This window comes from Corylus avellana, chromosome 6 (assembly GCF_965113065.1).
Source record: "Corylus avellana chromosome 6, dhCorAvel1.hap1.2, whole genome shotgun sequence".
In the NCBI taxonomy this organism is placed as follows: domain Eukaryota; kingdom Viridiplantae; phylum Streptophyta; class Magnoliopsida; order Fagales; family Betulaceae; genus Corylus; species Corylus avellana.
Genome location: NC_142495.1, coordinates 9,370,305 through 9,391,659, shown reverse-complemented (window position 1 = coordinate 9,391,659; position 21,355 = coordinate 9,370,305). Strand labels below are relative to the sequence as shown.

At 34.2% G+C, this 21,355-nt stretch overlaps 2 protein-coding genes across 2 annotated transcripts; one reads left to right on the top strand and one right to left on the bottom strand.

The window, feature by feature from the left end:
- Positions 1–1,168: 1,168 nt before the first annotated feature.
- Positions 1,169–11,520, top strand: LOC132187568 (dihydrolipoyllysine-residue acetyltransferase component 2 of pyruvate dehydrogenase complex, mitochondrial). Its single transcript, XM_059601918.2, has 19 exons — positions 1,169–1,513; positions 2,246–2,339; positions 3,694–3,770; positions 3,989–4,086; positions 4,224–4,264; positions 6,586–6,641; positions 6,723–6,797; positions 6,916–7,008; positions 7,231–7,464; positions 7,573–7,645; positions 7,829–7,929; positions 9,269–9,354; positions 9,437–9,512; positions 10,140–10,207; positions 10,296–10,362; positions 10,460–10,555; positions 10,649–10,751; positions 10,846–10,941; positions 11,035–11,520. The coding sequence occupies exons 1-19, from the start codon at positions 1,475–1,477 to the stop codon at positions 11,103–11,105; spliced, it is 1,644 nt and encodes a 547-aa protein (XP_059457901.2). The 5' UTR covers positions 1,169–1,474; the 3' UTR covers positions 11,106–11,520.
- A 4,592-nt stretch (positions 11,521–16,112) lies between these two features.
- On the bottom strand, positions 16,113–17,055 carry LOC132187664 (mitochondrial import inner membrane translocase subunit TIM23-1). Its single transcript, XM_059602054.2, has one exon. It carries the CDS (start codon positions 16,939–16,941, stop codon positions 16,369–16,371), a length of 573 nt encoding a protein of 190 aa, XP_059458037.1. The 5' UTR covers positions 16,942–17,055; the 3' UTR covers positions 16,113–16,368.
- Positions 17,056–21,355: the final 4,300 nt, after the last annotated feature.

Below are 21,355 nucleotides of genomic sequence, written 5' to 3'. Positions count from 1 at the left end.
TAAAAGAAACAGAATCCACGTAACTATTGGCTTGCCAATAAAAAATTTACATAAAAGGAAAAAGAGTCATTGATGATATTCTCTTCAAGGAAAGCATGATATGGGCTTTAAAATGGATGCTACAAACAAGTTCATTTTGTATCACTTCAAGAATAAAATTGTTATTAAAATCACTATTAAATTTGTAATTGATTATTATTAAATTTTAATCTAATAGTAATTTTTAAAATTATATTATTTTTGGAGGGACACAAAAGAAATTTCTAGAATTACTGGAAGAATCTCATTCCCTTCTTTAATTTTGAAAGGACAAAAATTTCTTTCAAATCAGTCGGAATGAGATCTTCTCAAACCCATTTAAAATAGTACAAAGTGTTTATAAACATTTAAAAGACACATTAAATTTAGTCTAAGTTAGCGATGAGGTTAAAAATTTAATGTGTTTTTTAAATGTTTATAGACACTATTTTAAATGGAACATGATCATTTCCATTTCATTTTAGACTGGAGAATATCCAGTTAATAGTTAAAATCTCTTTAAAAAGATCTTGAGGCCATAAATGAAATACTTGTTTATTAGAAATAATAATAAAAAATTGGGAACACTTCACTAAGAACCCTCAAATTTTCATCCGTTTTGAAATACTCCCTGAACTTCAAAATCCCTCAATTTAGTCTCATGAACTTTCAATTGCTTTCAATTTGAACCCTCCGTCATATTTTAAACGTCACATGACATTTATACCCCTGACTTTTGTATAAAATTCTAACTTTTAAAACGTTTTTTTATTTTTAAAAAACAAAAATCATGGATATTTTGGTCTTTTTTAAATTTTTAACGGCTAAAATTAACAGAAGTGTCCTAATTGAGAGCAATTGAAAGTTTAGGAGACTAACTTGAGAGATTTTGAAGTTAAGGGAAGTATTTCAAAACGGGTAGAAGTTTAAGAGTCCTTAATGAAATTTATCATAAAAAATTTAAAAAAACTAAGGGGTGGCCAGCCGATTTATTATTTTCCACCTAATTTTGTTTTTTTTTTATTAAAAAAAAAAGAAACACTGTTCAAAAGATTCTCGCCTTTATGGATCTTATGGTTCGGAGTCGGACGACAGTAATGGAAACAACGAGAATGCTTTCGGAAACCCGACTCAGTACAAGTCTCACCCGAAAACAAACAAACAAAAGAGCCCTAAAAGCCCAGGCCGAAACGAATCCCACTTTCGCTGCCTAATTATATAAATAATAATTAAAAAAAATCCCAAAAAATAGTAATGAAATAGAATTAAAATTAATAAAATAAAAGTCAGTCCGATCTGCGGCGGGGACCTAAACCTTGCATGTCCAATTTTTCCACCTAACCAAACAAAGGCGTGCCTTTGTATTTCACCCACCCCGTTCTTCTCATTGCTAGCCGATATTTTCGCACAACTTTTTTTTTTTTTTTTTTGAATAATTTGGTCCGAGATACGGAAAATGGCTTACGCATCTCATATTATCAATCACTCCAAAAAGGTTCACCATCTATTTTCTCTCTCTCTCTCTGCCTCTCAATTTTCCTTTTGTATGTATGTATATTTTGTTTTGTTTGATTATGATTGTATATGAGGGTGATTTTCAATTGTTTTTTTTTTTTTGTTTTTTTTTGTTTCTTAATTTTGATCTGAGTTTATTAGTTTCGAATCCTAAAACCAATTCATTTTCTGGGTGATTTAATATTGGTTGTAGTTTAGTGATATAGCTTTATAGTTTTGAGTTGTAGGCCTTAGTTTTTTGTATGTGATGATCTCATTCAAAAGTGTAATTGTGTAAATGGGGTTTCAGAGGATTCTCTATCATTAAGTGCTCCGATTTTTAAATCGTGGTGTCGGTTTTGTTTTCTGGGTAACTAAATGTTGATATTAATCGTGGTGGCATCGCCTTTGTTTTCATAGATTACTTCACTTATTGACTTAATTCATTTGTGGGTGATTAAGGGATACTGTGTTTGTGTTGTGCTCGGTGTGGATTGGACTCTAGTTTAGAGTCCGTTTGGCCCTGCGATTTCGCAAGCCACACGAGTGTTTTTAAATAAAATCATGGAAATTGTATTGTTTAAAATCAAATTACAGTTTAGAGTTCAATGTTCATTGAATCGACCCATATGACTTAAAAGCCTATTCAAGCATTAACTTTAGAGTTCTATGTTCGTTGGTGCTATGCTGTTTTCTTTTGCTTTATTTGACCCTATATCATTTTTTTTTTCAGTTAAGAAATGCTCCAAACTTTCTGTGGCATGAGCACACCATTTTCATTCGTTGGTTTTCAAATCATGCTCAGCCCTCCATTGGTAAAAGAGATGGTACGTTGCTTATCTTGATTCTATGGGGTCTACTTTCTTATTTATTACTGGGCAAGTGTCAACTAGCATCCTCTACCATTCCTCATTTTTTGGTATCTACAAACAAATCATGTCCATGAGTTTACTTAACGTTTTAAAATCCTTGTCTTGCATGTTGAGGCATTTGCATGTTCTTAGCTGATGAAGTAAAATTGAATTGGTGGTGGTGTTGTCACTAGATTTATGAAGTCGATCCTATATTGTTTAATTTTTATTTTTGGAAATTATGATACATCCCAGCCCCGTACAATTGCATTTGATGCATTGATTGTGTATATTGTAGAACTTGCATTCTTGGCGAATTCCATATGTCAATGCTTCTTTATGTATATGTCTGAATGCCAATGATCCGTACATGTACATGGATGTGTCTATACATCCAAGAAATTTTTCATTGAATGCAGTTCATGGAAAATATTTCTTCCCTACCACAACTGTCATGCTTTTTGGTTTGTTTATGAAATGGTGAGCATGGCAGATCAGATGACTATAGAGGTTTATAAGTGTGAGATTTTTGAACTCTTGAATGTAAACAAGAGGTTGCTTGAGATGAATAGTTGTTATGACTGTTTCTGTACATGTTCTGTCTTTTGTTCCTTCCCCCTTAAAGATTTTAATCTTGTGGAACGTTACTTCTTTCTAGTGGTTTCTTGTTATATTATTCTTATTTTCACAGCTTACTTATGTATTATGCAGAAAAAAGGCTACAAGGTGTTTTTTTAGGTAACCAAACATTCAAAAATCCTCACCGCTAATTGTTGATCAATGTCGCTTAAGTTCGAGCCAGATCTATAACAAAATTACCTTTTGCTGTACTGTCTTTGAACCTTCATCTATGCATGCCTGACCTTGACTGGGATTTTATCTTAAACATATCTTCTAAGTTGTCTTTAATGTTGAAAAGGACTCAAGAAAATATTTTTTGCTGATCTTATCTTGAACATATCTTCTAAGTCTTACAAGAAAATTTTATCTTTTGCTGAGAAATGGGATTTTTTAAGCTGTACTGTCTTTGAACCTTCCTCTATGCATGCCTGACCTTGACTGGGGTTTTATCTTAAAGTTATCTTCTAAGCTGTCTTTGATGTTGAAAGTACTCAAGAATTTTTTGTGTGCTGGTTTTTGTTGTCTACTATGGAGAGAAACTATCATTGCACATGATCTGAGTAACTTGGTGATAATGCAATATCAACTGGAAGTCCATGCCATGGTTTTGTGTATAAGATATAAGGCATCTCCTCTTATGGTGGTTCCAATAGAAGTCTTAGAAAACATTGTTCCTATTGTTCTAAGCAAATTAGATTTTTTTTCTCAGATACTTGGAAGATCCGTCGTCATTGTCATGTGCCTTCAGAAAGAGAGACAGTTTCCAGGTCTGCCACCAGTGGCACGGTGAGTACAGCCAGTTTCTGTTGCATTAATGAACAATAAATGATGACATCATTGCATTTGCTTGCAATCATTCTGTGTCCTTTTTTACACTTGATCTTTTGGTTTGCCTCTGCTATGGCTTTATAATTTCCTTTCATAACTCATTCATTTATTTCTTTTTCTCGACTAAACTTGGAGTCTAGTTTAAAATGTTAACTGTCACTCATCATGTTCTGTAGATGTCAATGTTCGGTATACAGAAGAGAAATATCTCAATGACGACAATGAAAGTGAGAGATCCAAGTGTGGGATTGGCACACAATCAAGGGTTTTCATGGTACCCCTTTTTTTTGGAATTTTTTTCTTTTTTTTGGGGGGGGGGGGGGGGGGGGGGTAGTGGGCTTTAGGTGATCAGATCTTTTCTTGATGGTTAGAGTTGCCTGATTTTATTTTTCTTTGGTTTTCCACTCTCAGTTCACAGGTATACACGAGGAGAGGTTTTTCATCTGATTCAGGTAAATTTCAAGGTTTTCTTGTTCTCCTAAATTTTGCAGAACCCTTTTCAATCTTATTTTTAGTAAATCTTTCCCATAGTTTTCCTGCTTTTTGATGACCGAAAAAATATATGCATTCTTTTCGAAATTAAGAGAATCTATTAAAAACATGCCAAGGGACACCACTTAAAGACAGAAGGGTATGAGAGAGTAGAACTATGGTATAAATCCAAAAAAAAAAAAAGAAGCTACTTCTATTGTATGGATCCTTTACTAAAATATATGTAGCATGTGATGTCTCTTCACCCCTCTGTTGAGTGCATCTCGAACAATGTCTTGCTGTTGTTTAGAGATATACAAGTCCAGTTTTTTTTTTTTTTTTTCTCCAGCAATACCTTACCACTGAGGCTATTTATGTTGGTTTATGCACTCATCTGTTAGTGTCCTTACAGTATTCATGCTAGAGTTATTTTGCATATATTGTATACTCCCAGTGTACTTTGGGTCGCCTTTCACTTTTAATAAGACTGGTTATTACTTATGAAAAAAACATATATTGATAGTTGTTAGCTCAAGATATCTGTGAGACCTGAAAACTAAATGCACTAAATATGCATGGCAGAGCTGTAACTGCAAAATGCGTCTGCTACTAGGGGTGGGCAGATTAACCGGTTACCGATTACCTGCCGTGTATCGGTTTCGACCTAACCGATTTAACCGTCACCGATATATCGATATCCTTATTGGTTAAATTTTTTTTATACCGGTATGCTTATCGGTTCGGTTCGGTTAGAAATTTCATATTGGTTAACCGTTTAACCGATATAAACCATTAAGTAGGGTTGCCAAAACGACGTAGTTTTTGGATTATATATATACCTATGTAACCTTATATTAATTTGGGTTTGAGTAGGTTTGATTTTTTTTTTAGTGATGGCATTGAATGGGATTTCTTTGCCTTTGGTGAAAGCATTTTTCATTAACTAGTTTTGTTAGTCTAATTAGTATTCATTATGTTAATTAGTTCATTTGCTTTGGAAAAATGTATTTTATAATATAAAAAAAAGTTGCAGTGGATCAATATAAAAAAGCTTCATTTTTTAGCTCCAAAAAAAATATTTGGGTCCAACAAAAAGTATTTGGGCCCTAAAACAACTCATTTTTAATAAGTTATTTTAGCCCAACAAAAAGTATTTGGGCTCTCAAAAGTAAAAAAAACTCATTTTTGGCCCAATAAAATAAATCAATATAAAGCCCACGGTTAACCGAACCGTTTAACCGTGTACCGTTATAACCAATAATTTCGGTTAAAATTCTTATTGGTTCGGTATCGGTTAGTAAATCGTTTAATCGAAAATTATCGGTAAATAACCAATAAGAGCCAAAATCGGACCGTTTTAACCGATACCCAGGCCTATCTACTACAATTTCTTCAGCCATGTACTGGCATGTCCAGAAGAATGAGAGAAGTGCATGTATAGTTTTTGTTGGAGTTTCTTTAAATTTTTCTTTTGTTGTTTTTATGTTTACATGGTTATTTTATATGAGTGACACCATCTTGTTATTCCTACACGTTGTTTTATATAGGACATGTTTTGATGTATAACCATGCCTTAAACTCTTTAGATTTGATTGTTGGCAATGACTATTTTGTTACATGTTCATGACATACCTTTATTTATTTTTTTGGAAAAACCAAAATGGAGCTTCATCTATTAAATAGCATGATCCATATGAAATTTATGATTAGATCTGGCTTATGGGTTACATCTGAAATTAAAAATGTATACAATCCTTTGATATAAAGCTCCATTGTCCTTTATCTGACCTTTGCTAATTTAACCATCTGAGGCCCTTGATTTTGAAAGTTTTAAACTTGCTTTTTTGTTGCCATAGTTCATCTGTGATGTCTAGGCTTGAAGATTACTTGGATATCGTTGTCCAGTGAGTGGGGTTTAAACTGGAATATATTATTTTTATTGTCTCTTATATAGCTTGCCCTTAAATTAGCTTTGAAAACATGGTTGTTGTCATTTTGGTTAATGTTTTTATTTAATTTTGCTATGTTTATGTCATCTTTCTGGTTCTTTTTTTTTTTTTCCTTTGATATCTTGCTTCATTATGGCAAAATTGTACAATATGATTAATAAAGCAACACATATATTGTTTGCTGTTGGGCATCATGTTTTCTGGACTTCATTCTAGAATGATAGTAATAGTGCTTTGCTTCTATGGAAATTTGATGATCAACCTGTCATCTATGGCTTCAGTTTGCTCGTCTTTGAAATTATGCGCATTTGTGTGCTCTTTTGACTTATAATGGATTCTGCACAATCTCTCAGGCCTTCCTCCACATCAAGAGATTGGGATGCCTTCTCTGTCACCTACAATGTCAGAGGTATGTGCCTATTTGATATGGAAACATCACAATAATCTAGATCTACTGTTTTCTGCTTAGTGATTCTTTAATGGTGTGCAGGGTAATATTGCAAGGTGGGTGAAGAAAGAGGGTGATAAAGTTTCTACTGGTGAAGTGCTCTGTGAAGTTGAAACAGTAGGGCCCTTGTACTGTCTGCTTGTTACGTCCCCTGGTTAATTGATATTTTGGTTATGTTCTTTACCGATAATGGAATATTGACATTTTTCTTTTTACATACATTTGATATGCAAAGGATAAAGCAACAGTTGAGCTGGAATGCATGGAGGAAGGGTATCTTGCCAAGATCGTACATGGAGATGGGTCAAAAGAAATTAAAGTTGGTGAGGTAAGGGGCTCTTGCAACTTTAGTGCATATCTCTGGTCATTTTTCTCTTTGCATGGGTGTGTGGTTCTCAGAAGGAAAGTGAAGTAGGACAAGAAGAGGAAATACTCATGGTCATCAGGCCATGGTATCCTACTAATATTCTTCATCGATTTGTTCACTTTGGAAGGCAATTCATGTGGAGTTTTCTATTGAATATTAGTTATTTGTATATGCTCTTGTCAGGTGATTGCTATAACTGTTGAAGATGAGGAGGATATTGCAAAATTTAAAGGTTATGAACCTTCAACATCAGGTGCTGGCGCTGTTAAAGAGTCACCTGCTCCACCAAAAAAAGAGGTAGTTGAACAACCTGTGAGTTCACCGGAGCCAAAGACATCCAAGCCTACTGCAGCACCTCCTGCTGAAGATCGCATTTTCTCTAGCCCTCTTGCCAGAAAATTGGCTGAAGAACAAGATGTTAGTTGTCATACATGCATTGACTGAAATTTGTCTGGTCATAGGATACATTTAATATTGAGCTGTTTCTATGATGCGTTGTTTGACCTTTTTTTCTCACTGATTTAGGTGCCTCTCTCAAGTATTAAAGGAACTGGTCTTGATGGACGCATTGTAAAGGCGGATATTGAAGATTACTTGGGTATATATCTTTTTTAATCTATGATGGGGGTCTAGTGCAATTTTTGTGTTGTTTTCTACTGTTTGAAAGTTTATGGTGCTCTATCGTTTATGATGTGAATATTGTTTTTCTCTTTCAGCAAATTTTCTTTTAGATAGTTCACTGAGTTGATGACTAAATAATATTTTTCTGTTTATTATACAGCCTCTCGTGGGAAGGAAGTTTCGGCAACGGCCTCTAAGGCTAAGGCTGCTACTCCTGCAGCATTAGATTACGCTGACATCCCTCATTCTCAGATAAGGAAGGTAATATATTGAATAAGCTATTATTTTCTTTGGCATCATCATGTTCCAAGCCTTGATAATATAACTTCCAGGCTTTTCAATGCACAAAGTTGATTCTAATCCACTCTATTTAAGCCCGTAATGTTCTCTTTACGTTTTCAAATTGCATGATAATATAACTTTTTGGGTTTTCAATGCACAAAGTTGATTCTATATCCACTCTATTTAAAATTATATTTAAAATTTTTACGTTTTCAAATTGTATGTTTGTAATGTTCTCAGCTCATCCCAACCTAACAAAACGTGGGAGTCCCAATATTGGGATCTGGTACTAGAATCAAATTTGGTCATATAACCCCAGTAGTTTGAACCCATATGGAAACTCCATCATCTTACAAATGCGAAATTGGTCTATGTGGTTGGCCTAAATTACAAATCACTTCTTGTGGTATAACAAATAATTTATAGGTCCCTGTAGTTGACCTAAATTACAAATCACTCTCTGTGGTTTAAAAAATAATTTATAAGTTTTCAGGGTAGGCAAAAATAACGGTTTACTCCCTAAAATCAATTTTCGTTAAGTAACTTAATAGAATCTGTTACTTTGTCACATTATACTGCTACATTAAATTAACCTAATCTGTTCTATTCCCAAAATTTTACTCCATGCCTAACCCTCCCTCATTTTCATCTTTCTCGTCACGATTTGAGAGCATTTTGTGAGAATTTTACGGTCACATTTTGTGAAGCGGCTGAGAAAAATGAAGATGGAGGGTTACACACATGGTAAAATTTTGATAATATAAAAGATTAGGTTAATTTACTGTAACAATATGATGTGTAATCTTAGTTGACGTTGTAAAATGATGTGAAAAATCCTAATTGTCATTTTTGAAAGTCATAGATTAATAACACGTGTTTTTATTGGGTATGACGTGGCAAAGTGACAGATTTTGTTAATTTACTTAACGAAAATTGATTTTAGAGAGTAAATTATTATTTTAGCATACATTGAGAACGCATAAATTATTTTTTATACCACAAGGAGTGATTTATAATTTAGGCCAACTATAGGGACCTATAAATTATTTTTTATATTACATGGAGTGATTTGTAATTTAGGCCAACCACAATGACCAATTTTGCATTTATCCTCCCTTTTTAAATTTTTTTTTTTTTTTTGTCTTATGGCATATCCTTTGTTATTATTATATTTGTTGCTCTGCAAGAACACCTTTTAAGATAATATTTGGTCATCATGTGCTTCATTGCATCACTTATAGTTATAAGTGATCTTATTCACATACAGCTTTTGGTACAATTTTTTCTTCCTAAAGCTTATTCCTGGTGCTCTTGACAGATCACAGCTTCGCGCTTATTATTCTCTAAGCAAACTATTCCCCATTATTATCTGACAGTAGATACATGTGTTGACAAACTCATGGAGTGAGTATTAGTTCCTGCCTTCTCCTAAAAAGTGAGCAATTGCTTAATATTTTTTGTTGATGTAACTGTTACTTTTTGGCAGTTTGCGGAGCCAGCTCAATTCATTACAAGAAGCATCTGGTGGAAAGCGGATATCTGTTAATGATCTTGTTATTAAGGTATTACATCCATCTTCCACAGACATAGTTTGAACATTGGAATGTGTAATTTTTATTGGTCTGCTGGTCTGCTTTAAAGACCACTAAATTACTTACTAGGTAAAATTTCGGGCCATTTTAGAAAAATCCCAAAGGCCAGGGACTCCATCCCAATACTTCAAAGTAGCCTTTTTTCAGATTATCTGGTACCCAATTGAGAATTGCTCGAGTCTCGTGTGTTTGAGAATTTTAAACCTGAGCATGATCTGCACATTTTCTTATCTGCAATTACAATCTAAATTAAAGTCATGTTTTAGTTGGGTTGCTCAGAAGCTAGTGCGGGTTCTTTCTTTCCCAATTAAACTGTATGTACTGTTGCACATAATTTGAGCATCTTGAGTTTTTAGATGTTTTGGTGATTGGTTTGGACATCAAACTACTCACTCTATAGACTCAAATGCAAACACTACGCAATGCAAACAAACACATTGGGTTTGGAACAAGGGGGGTAGGGGTTTAGATGTCAAATGGGTAGGAAGAACGTGAGATCCGTACACAAGCCTTTAGTATCTCGCTGATGAGGCTTTTACAATCTAGGCTAGGTGGCATCTTCCTTTTGCCTTTGATTGAATATAACCATTACTGCAGGCTGCTGCTTTGGCTCTTCGTAAAGTTCCTCAGTGCAATAGCTCATGGACAGATGAGTACATCCGGCAGTAAGTATATAATAATTGACATTGTAATTAAGTTTTTATATTCGATTCAATTTTCAACTCTATGGTACTGCTTTGGCCTCTGATGCAGGTATCACAATGTGAACATTAATGTTGCCGTGCAGACGGATAATGGACTCTTCGTCCCTGTCATCAGGGTGAGTGGTTGCTACTGTCTATGTGCGGTTGATATATATTCTCACTAGATTTCAAATTATAGGTCATCTCACGTGAATCCATGTGTAAAATTTGCAGGATGCAGACAAGAAAGGTCTATCCAGGATAGGTGAAGAGGTCAAGCAATTAGCCCAGAAAGCCAAAGAGAACAGTTTAAAACCAGAAGATTATGAGGTCAGAATAGTGGTTTTGTGTTCGTTACTGCTCATGGATGGATTATTGCCTCATGGTATTGGTTGTTGAATACTGCGTTTACTCTCTTTGCAGGGAGGTACATTTACAGTGTCAAATTTGGGAGGGCCTTTTGGAATCAAGCAATTTTGCGCCATCATTAATCCTCCTCAATCAGGCATTCTTGCAGTTGGGTCTGGTAAGACACTTCGGGTGATGTCTTTTTGAACAAGTTTGTCATCCTTTTCATCTTCATTATCACCATTGTGATCATTTGACCTTGTCTTGAGCAGCTGAGAAAAGGGTTGTACCAAGTTCAGGCCCCGAACAATTCGAGTTTGCTTCTTTCATGTCTGTAACATTGAGCTGTGATCATCGTGTTATTGATGGTTAGTAGCTCTGATACAAACCTTAGAATATGAGATCAATTTAAGCCAGCTTTATTTGAAACCCTAATGGTATGATTTCTTCTAAATGTTTAGGTGCCATTGGTGCCGAATGGCTGAAAGCATTCAAAGGCTACATCGAGAATCCCGAGTCAATGTTGCTCTAGAGTGATGACTTGCTTCTTTCTCTTCATGTAATTTTCCCCCTCGCTGTAATCAGCTAAGAAGCGGAACTTGACTGCAATTTCAGCTGTTCCGATTTGACTTTGATAATTGTACCATTGAGCAGGTTTCTTCCCTTGTAGTGTTAATTCACTGAAACAATGTTTGCATAAATATTTTTGGGAATAAAGGGGTGGATCAGGCATGAGTGATGCACTGAATTTTGGTAATGTAAACCGATTTTGTTTTGTCAGATTAGTGCGTATACTTTTGAAAGAATTTGTTAATGGCTTACAAATTATGTTTCAGTTCTGCCTTTATTTCTACTTGAAAGCTGGCAGAAGGTTACATCAAAAGCTTAGATAATTTGTTCAGGACTGGAATTCTGCTTTTCTCTCTTAATACCATGATTACCGATCTCATTAGTTGCCATCTTTTGAATGTTCATGTTCATGTTCCTTTTTGTTTATTTGGTTATGTAAATTTTGCGGGGACCAGGATCTTGGTTCTTGGGCCTGGAAGGGGTAGTCAAATTCTGATATCCGGTCGATTCAAACTCATATGACTTAAAAGCCAACATATGAGTTCTCAAGGGTAGCTTAATCAGTTGGAGGTCATTAGCTCGAATCTCTATATTTCATTTTCCTCCCTTTGTACGGATATGTTAGAAGAAAAGAAAAGAAAAGGGACACATGAACTGATGTTATGGCCTTTTTGGTGAATGAATTGTATAAACAAATTATAGGCGGTAGGAGCCTAAAACCTCCAAGCATTGCTCTCAATTTGGGCCAACTGTTGTGACCCATTATGTAATAACCCATTATTCACTTGACCCACGATCCGCACATCAACACTCGACCAACTAACTGACATACGTTAAAGGATCCGGCTTACTTGCTATTATTTTAATAACAGCATGTATGCTGTACTTGAATCAACGGTCAAGATTGAATTTTAAAGTTAATTTACTTTTAGAAGCATTTAATAGGAGAGAGAAAATGAAAAGAGATTTTGAAAAATTCAATCTTAACCGTTGATTAAACTACAACATACATGCTGTTATTTTAATAACAACATGTAAGTCAAATCCTACATGAATTAAACATTCAATGCTTCACGTGACTTATTTGACAAACACGATAAACAAAATGACACACGTTAATCGAAATAAAAACACGTTGCTCTTTTGTTGTTGCTTGCGTGGTTTTAGTTGTATTTTGCTCATAAAAGAAAGTAGTAACTGTCTTCAAGAGGTAGCTTAATTGGCCAGAGACCAAAAACGGAGCTAGAAACTATAAGAGGTAGCTTAATCGGCCAGAGACCAAAGACGGAGCTAGAAACTATTATGGGCTGGGGCCGAGGGTTAAAAAATTTTGTTGCTAGGGGCCAATATATATATATATATATATATATATATATATATTTTAACTTACCTTTAAAATTTTTTGCTCTTAAAATTTCATGGGGGGCCATGGCCTATGCCAGTCCCCCCTCCCTCCGTTCCTGCTAGAGGCAACGACTCATGAAACGGTAGTTACTAGTTTAAATCTCCCTCTTTCCTCTTAAAAAATAGGGAAGAGGTAGCGCTATAAACAAATCTTAAGAATATCTTACGGTTAGCAGTTAGCGGTTGGTTTACGAGTAGTTGCATATCTTACGAATTTATTTTTCACTCTCATTTAAAGCCATTTTCAAAGAACGCAATCAAAATGAATGCGCCAAATGATAGAAATGGGCTGACACAAATCATATGCCTAAACTTATTCTATGCTTTGTTTGCACAGTCAAAACTATGCACAGTCTGACAGTCATCCTGAATTTGCAGTCATCCTGCCTATTGAACAAGTGTTTAGTAAATTTAATTAATCTTATAAATTGTTCTTTGTATTTTATATTGAAGCCTATTGAAGGCTTGGCTTTTTTATTGAGAAAATATATGAAGGATAAATTGTTGTGTTTTATATTGACATTTTTTAGGTGTGTTTTATATATATACTTTGGGATTTTGTCAAGCATCAACGAGTTTCAGTAGATTATTGCCAATCTCAAGTATTTTATTTGTTTTGGATAAAGAATCGCTTAAGCGATGCCGAGTTGGAGGAGTTTTTGACAGAATTTGATGAGTTAGGTAAATGTTTATAAATTAGTTATTTGCAACTTCATTTAGTTTTCATTATTTATTACTTTATTCTAATTATTTATTCATAGATGTGACTCAACCTTCAAGTTCAAGTGTTGCTTCATCTTTTGCCTAGAGGTTTGTTAGTAACGAAGGTTATCATTTTTTGAATTGTCATAATATTTTAATTACAATACAATTATATTAAACACGTTTTGACATGTGTACACGCTTGTGCCTTAATATTATTATGTTTAAGTTTATAACTTTTCTTCTTTTGATGTCTACAGGATTTACTAGAGGACCAAATGAGAAAATTGATGAAGTTTTAATGTTTTATTTGTATCATTTAATGTTTTATTTAAACTTATTTTATATGCTTTGTGTTGAACTTTTTTTATATGTTATGACAGTTGTCTGAATTCTGAATTTTTTTTCTTTTATATGTTGTGTTGAATTTTTTTTTTTAAAAAAGTTAACCGGTTATGATTTAATATTTAAGGAAATTTTTTTAAAGTACAAGTAAATGTAAATTTTGGATAAAATATTTTTTATTTTTTAATATGAACTCTTTTTATAGCAATTGGGCTCAAGAAGACACTAAAAATACCAAAAAAAAAAAAAAAAAAAGGTTAAAAAAAGCCCAAAAAGCCCAAAAAAGGAAGCCCAAAAAGGCCTAAAGAAAGCCCAAAAAAGCCCAAGAAAAGCCTAATTTTGAAAAAGCGGTTAGCAGACGATTATCTATTTCATTAACCGTTAGGCGGTTAGCAGTTGTGGTTAGTGAAATTTACTAACCGCTAAGGCGGTTATAGTTAGCGGTTATTACCAATAACCGCCAACCGTAATTGGCTTGACACCCCTAAAAAATACCAATGTCTAACAAAGAATGATAGATGTCACTTTTATGTCTACTTAAAATTGATGTAACTTTTAAAAATTACAATTGAATCAAAATAAATAATGCTCCATTACAAATTTAATGATAATTTTAAGTCAATATTTGCTTATGATAATATGATATCCTAGCAAGGTTCTGCAATTATTACGGGTAAGCCAAAGTTGACAATCGCCCATTTAAAATTTAATAGAATATGCCACCAGGACACCATTCTTCCCAATACAAACATCTTAATTTGTATGGTGGCCAATGTTGGTCATAAGCACCTTAAAATAAAAGACTTCCTTGACATGCCAACCCATCATTTGTCGTCATTTCACAAGCCGTCTGTTCATCTCTTTAAAGCACCGCCACATCTTCCATTGCTTACTTTTTGCCCAAGTAATGCTGTAAAATACACACTTCGATGTCCTTCATAAATTCCATACTAGTCAATAAATTTATGCCCACCAGACTTCATAAGAAAAAGTAAGCACTCTTTGTATATATTAGATTAGCCTCCCACCCCATATGCAACCTTAATAGCAAATAAAAAGTTATCTTCCTTTTCACTGACAGAAATTACTCGTCAAAAATCTTCACATACAGAACCATCCCAACATGGCATGAGTCACCACCATCCATGGTAATCCTAACCAAATATTTGCAGGCCATCTATACAAGTATACTAACCAGCAATAGAAGATTGTGTTTTACAATAAAAACACCTCACTAGTTCACAGACTCTTCTTTAGCATCAGTCACCAAATGACTTTTGAGTAACAAAATCACCAAACAATACCATAAACTACTCGGATAATGCATTCCAAAAACTATAAATCCTAAGATCTTGACTGAAATGACACTGCCATCCTCTAAAATTCAAGATGAGCAAATACATTACCTACAATATTTGATCAAACATCCAAAAATGACAATTCCATTTGTGTGGAAGTGAAAAATTATTTAGCATCATGTTATATCCAAGTCCAAGTCAATTCCAATTACTCATGATCTAAAAAATCGAGTATAAGAAAATGAAGCATATTTCTCCTCATACCGAATTACTCTTTCTTTCAGTAGTTCTGACCATCGCATTCACAAAATCCAAATTCCTAACATACTATTATTTGTTTAAAAGCAAACAAGAAAAAAATCACAAAACAAAACCCACTCATATCATACATACACTTTAGCAATAGCCACTCAGCTTTCTTAAGAGCTAGATTATCTTCAATAAAAGCTCAAGCAGTGGCCAGTCAGCTTTATTATAACGAAAGGTTACCCTTGATAATGGTCGACTAATGGTTGATACCCATTCAAGAACAACACAAATCTGTATGTAATACACTGCAACAAGAAGAACTTCAACAATAACAGAAAACTCAACTCATACAACTCTGCTATTGATTTGAAAGTGAAAGCAGAAATCAACACCAAGTTATTCATAAAGCCATATAGATTCTATTAAATTGTCACCAGCCCATTGAACAAATTAAAGAGAAAATGAGGTGCATATATATACCCTTTCTTTAGAACGATTGCCCTGTAATTTTTTTTCCAGCCTTAGTGCATGTATATCTTATTCTCGGTCAGGTTATAAATCCAATAGCTATTATGGTCCATGTTTAAACGAATCAATAGATAATTAGCCTAATCGGTAAAGGAAGACGATAAAAAACTGAGTGAACTTCACGAAAAACTAAACTAAGATGCAGAATATAATTTTTACATCAAAGCCCCACCATTTCATTAACAGAAGCCACAATTTGAATGATCAAATAACAGATGACCTACACACATAAAACAAAGCTCTTTAAACATATACATTAATCAATAAGTAAATTAGCATCATCATCTTGTCCCACGCAACCAATACATGAATTTTAGATTCAAAATGAAGCAAAACCAACACAAGCAACAGCCAACCCAAAACCCAATATAAATTCACACACATAATTAACCAAACCAAACCATTCACATAAAACATAAAAAGTTATTCACTTTCACATGATATTCAAGTTCATCATTCATCCTGATTCTTATTCATTAGCCGAATATTTGACAAATTATATTAGAAGAAAAATAAAACATAACAAAACAAAAAACACTACCGTCGCATGTCTCTCCCATGCCTCAACTATTCATTAATCAAATGAAATTCCACATATCGTCACATATCAGCTATCAAAATTTCCAATATTTGAAGCAGAAAAAAGCATACCAACAAATTATAAGACTCAAACCGAAAGAGCAACCAGAACCAGAACTCTCATATCGGCACATATCGCTTCATAACCTGCTTCCCGGTGACGGCCAGACCGACTAGAACGCCCCCGACGGCGCCGGCCACGGCCGCCGACCTCACCCCACGCGCCGCCCGATACACCGCGCCGGTGCCGAGCCCTGCGGCCACGCTGTTCCAGACATCGTCGGTGTCCCTGAGGGCCACGATACCGCTCTCCATGCCGGCGTAGATGAGTCCGATGATGCCGATCCGGTTACCCCAGGCCCGTCCGGCGTGCCCCGACGCGTTGAGCACCCGGTTGAGCCGGAGCTTAGAGGTGTCGCCGGGCTCGAAGGACCTGACGCCGGAAACGAGTCCCGAGGCGCCGCCGCAGAGCGCCCCGGAGAGGTATCCACAGCCGGTAAAGAAGGTGATGTTGTCGCTCCAGCCGCGGCGTTGCCGGCGCGCCTCCTCGTCAAAGAGGTACTGCGGAGTCGTCGGCAGCTGGTAGACGTTCCGAGCCGGGATCGGGACCTGGAGTCCCTGGTACGGGTCGTAGAGACGGGCCTGCGTTGACCGGTCGGACCCTTGATCGCGATCCGACATGGTGTGAGCCATCACTTTTTTTTTTCCCCTCCCTTTCTTTTAGGGTTGTTAGGGTTTGGTTGTTTTTTTGTAAGTCAGAGAGAGAGAGAGAGGAGAGAGAGGGTTTTTCTTTTCTGGCGACTAGAGCCTAGAGGTGTTGTGGAGTCTTTTAACAGAAGTAGCAACGGTGTCGTTTTCAGGGGATTCTGGAAATTTGTGTCTATGTGGACTCCTCCTCATACGTGGCAGAGGATTACTCGCCCGGAACTGATTTTATATATATTTTTATGAAAGTTTACATGCCGTTAAAAATATAAAAAAAGCCTCATAAACTAATAGTTGTTTACGATATAGCTTTATAATGTTTAAAATATATTAAATTAGCCAATTAAATTATCAAAATGTATCAAAAATATCACTTTTTTTTAAAAAAATTTATATAATACCCCTATTCTTTTAACAAATAAAAATTATAAAATAATTATAAAAAAAATACAAAACAATTTTTTAAAATTAAAAAAAATTCAATGGGCGAATAAAAATAAATTGTTAATGGAATTTGACTCCAGTGACTAAATTATTTTTTTGGGAATATCTTAAGAATCTTAGATTTTACTTTCATACGACATGAAGCAATTTGTAATTTAGGCCAACTATAGTGACTAATTATTTATTTTTTTCAATTATTTATTTATTTTTTGTATTTATTCTCCCATTAGTTTTTTTTTTTTTTTTTTTTTTTTGTATTTAAAAATAAAATTGGTTTTTTTTTTTTTGTACAATTATTTTATTATTTTATTTGTTAAAAGAATATGGATATAATAGGAATATAAAAGAATAAGTGGCATTTTTCATACATTTTGCTAGTTTGAATAGTTTGATGGCTACTTTAGTACCTTTTGATTTTTGAACATTGTGGGGCTCTATAACAAACAACTGTTAGTTTGTGGGGTTTTTTTTTTTTTTTTTTTTTTTCCCTTAAATAAATTATAATTGTAAATTTTACTAAATTATGAAAAATTATTAATATATTTTAAACTTAAATTATAATATTTTAATTCTTAATTTATGTACTACTTTGTGTTATTCAACCAGAGAATAACTTCTATACGGTTTTGAAGTAAACCAAAACCTTTGTGCCATCCAATGAGGGCTTGACAAATCAGCATGGAACACCTTAAGCAAAATAAATAAAAACACTAGATTTTGATAATAACTTTTATGAGAAGTGCTAGAGAGCGAAAGAAAATTATCCATAATTTTTTTCAAACTGAAGTGGCAGAATTTTAAAATGAAAATTTAAGGGATGGCTGGAATTCTGCCACGTCAGTTTGAAAAAAATTTTGGACAATTTTTTTTGACTCTCTAGTACTTCTCAACTTCTATAAGGTCTTAGCGCAAACCCAAACTTTTGTGCCCTCCAATGAAAGCTTGACAAATTAGTGTGGTACACCTTGAGCAAAATAAACAAAAACACTAAATTTTTTATATTCATATTCCTCATATGGGTTAAAAGTATAAACCTAAAACACTTATTTCCCATTTTTCCTATTTATCTACCCAAGGTTGCCGCTAGCCACCGCTTGACATGATACCGATTAGCCAGACAATGCCGGCCACGACACTCCTCCACGATGTTAATCTCTCTCTCACCGAGAGTGGAGCATATTGCAAAAAAAAAAAAAAAAGACAAAATTTTCTTCTTTTTATTATTATTATTTTTTTTTAATGTTAATGATTTTATTACTTTCCTCTCCTCAACACAGAGGTGCCTGCGATTTTGTTTAAAATTTCAAGCTTGTGCTTAAAGGCACCATCTTTGTTGTGGCAAAAGATTTTTCTTGCTGGGCAGCCAAAAGATTTTATTTTATTTTATTTTTTTGTAATATGCTATGCTAGAGATTACCGGCATGGAGGAGCGTTGTATGCAGCGTTGCGACTGTCCAGTGTCTTAGGTTGACTAACGGAGGTGGCGGCAAGTTTGGGTAGATGAATAGGAAAAGTGAGAAATAGGTTTTTTACTTTTAATCCATATTGTTAGAGTATATTTGAATAACCCTAAAGTTAGGGATTTGATGAAAATTAGATTAGCCTAATTTAGGGATTTGATTATGATTTGATTACTCTAAATTAGGGACTTGATTAAGATTGCATTTATGTGTAAACTCTATAAATAGAGCATTTTGTATGGGAAACAAATCAATTCAATAATAGCTTTATCTGTGGATGTAAGTCGTTGATCGAGCCACGTAAAATATTTTGTGTCTATTTGTGTCTTATTTATGTTTTTATCTTATTTTTGCATTTGTTTATGAATTCTATCATATATGAGTTATATGAATATAAAAATCTAGTGTTTTTGTTTATTTTGTTTAAGGTGTTCATTTGTCAAGCCTTCATTGGAGGACACAAAGGTTTTGGTTTGCTCCAAAACTTTATAGAAGTTATTCTCAAATAAAAAATAAAAAATGAAATGCTCTTAAAGTATGTTATTAAGTGATTTTCTTTGAGAAATTATTTATTTCCATCAATCATGACGAATTATGTATTGGATTACAATAAATATTTTTTCATGATATAATGGAACCGAAAAATCCTTTGTAGTTTCACAAAACGCAACCAAGCTTGAACACCCTCGGAGACAGAAGGTTTTGAGAGAGACAAAAGATGGTATGCAATGGACTCTTTACACTACCGGCCATTAGATTTAATGTTCGTACATTACCTGACAATGACATTACTTAATCTCAACTATTAGACAATTCACATTACTATGAGTCACGTAAATCCAAGTGTGGATCTACTTAGAGGCATCGTACAAGCTAGATCAAGGTGCCACTACAACCCACTGCCACGTACAAAAATGTGTATGAAAGCATACACACAAGTCTATATACTCAAACATTGTTAGCTTTAAAGCAATTGCTTTATTTATATATATATATATATATATAAAGCTTTATAAATACCAACTTGAATTTCTCTTTTTCTCATGTGAACTCTCTTCTTCGAAAAACTCTTTAAAACATTTCAGGTAAGATGTTTCCAAACCACCACTACAAAAAATTGAAATTTTATTGGCCACCTAATAGTGACGTGTTAAGCTTGTTGACACGTCACTAATGTTTAGTGACATGTCAGTAGTGATGTATGTGGTAGGTAAAAAATTAAGGTGTCACTACTGAGACTTTAGTGACGTGTGAATTTTTAATACATCACCTTGTGGTGATGTGCCAAGTATGCCACATCACCAAATGGTGACGCGTCAATATTGGCATGTCACCAAAATTACCAGATTTGACACGTCACTAAATGGGTGATGTCTAAAAAATTCACGGCACTAAAGTCTAAAAAATTATTAAAAAATAATAATATATTTTTTTTTATCAAAATTTTTTACCGAAATTTTTTTTTCAATTAATTATTATTATTTTTTTCCCTCAAATGTAAACAAAATCAAAAGTTTTGAAATTGGAATCTGATTTTACTACTCATTTGGAGAGTATCCAAAATCAGGAACCTATAACAGCAAAGAACGTTAGAAAGCCTAAGACAAATGACAGAAAAATCAGAAAAATTACCCATTAGAGTAGAGGATATCTGTTCCCCAAGTGAATTCAACCTGAAAAATCAAACCAAACCAATTAGAAAAATCAGGCTCAGAAAAATTTCAAAAACCCAACCCAACAGCAAAAAAAAAAAAAATAAAAAAAAAAATAAAAATCCCAAACCCAGCAGAAAAAAAGAAAAAAGAAAAAAGAAGATAATCTTCTCTTCTCTTTTTCTTCTTCTTCTTCTCCTCCTCCTCCTCTCCTTTTCTTTTTCTTCTTCCCATTTGAGAGAAGAGGGAGCTGGGGGGTACTGGGCGTGAGAACGCAGAGCGAAGAGGGAGATTGAGAGAGCATATGAGAGAGGAGAGAGAGAGTGTGTGGGGGACGAAATAAAAGAAGGAAAAGGTTGAATTAAGAGAGAAGCTGAACTGTGTGCGGGAGGAGCTAGAAGAAAGAAAAAAAAAAAGAAGAGAAAAAGAAGGAATAAAAGGTGAAGAATAAAGAAAAAGCCAGCTAGTTGTACGTTGTGCGCCTTCCCAATGCCCATTAATGACGTATTCACAAGTGGCACGTCACCAATGGGGTGACGTGCCAGAGGTGACACGTCACCAAAAGTGGTGACCTGTCACCTCTGGCACGTTATCATATATATATATATATATATATATATATAAATAAAAAAATAAACAAAACAAAACTAGCTCTTATTTCGTTCACTTAGTTGTTAGAAATATTCTATACTTATGAATAGGAGAACACCTAATTTATCCTTTTATATATATATATATATATATATAGGATTTGGTGCTAGGAAATTGGAAACGGATTAACAAAGTACTGATATGTTTTTTTTTTCAATAGATATCCCACTAAAAATATTAAATATTCCTATTAAT

Excerpts from the sequence above, each read along its gene's own strand:
- LOC132187568 (XM_059601918.2), top strand. The coding sequence starts at position 1,475 with ATGGCTTACGCATCTCATATTATCAATCACTCCAAAAAG. Across the intron at positions 2,340-3,693 it reads CTCCATTGGTAAAAGAGATG|ATACTTGGAAGATCCGTCGT; the intron begins GTACGTTGCTTA and ends TTTTTTTCTCAG. Across the intron at positions 10,208-10,295 it reads ACAGATGAGTACATCCGGCA|GTATCACAATGTGAACATTA; the intron begins GTAAGTATATAA and ends CCTCTGATGCAG.
- LOC132187664 (XM_059602054.2), bottom strand. The coding sequence starts at position 16,941 with ATGGCTCACACCATGTCGGATCGCGATCAAGGGTCCGACCGGTCAACG.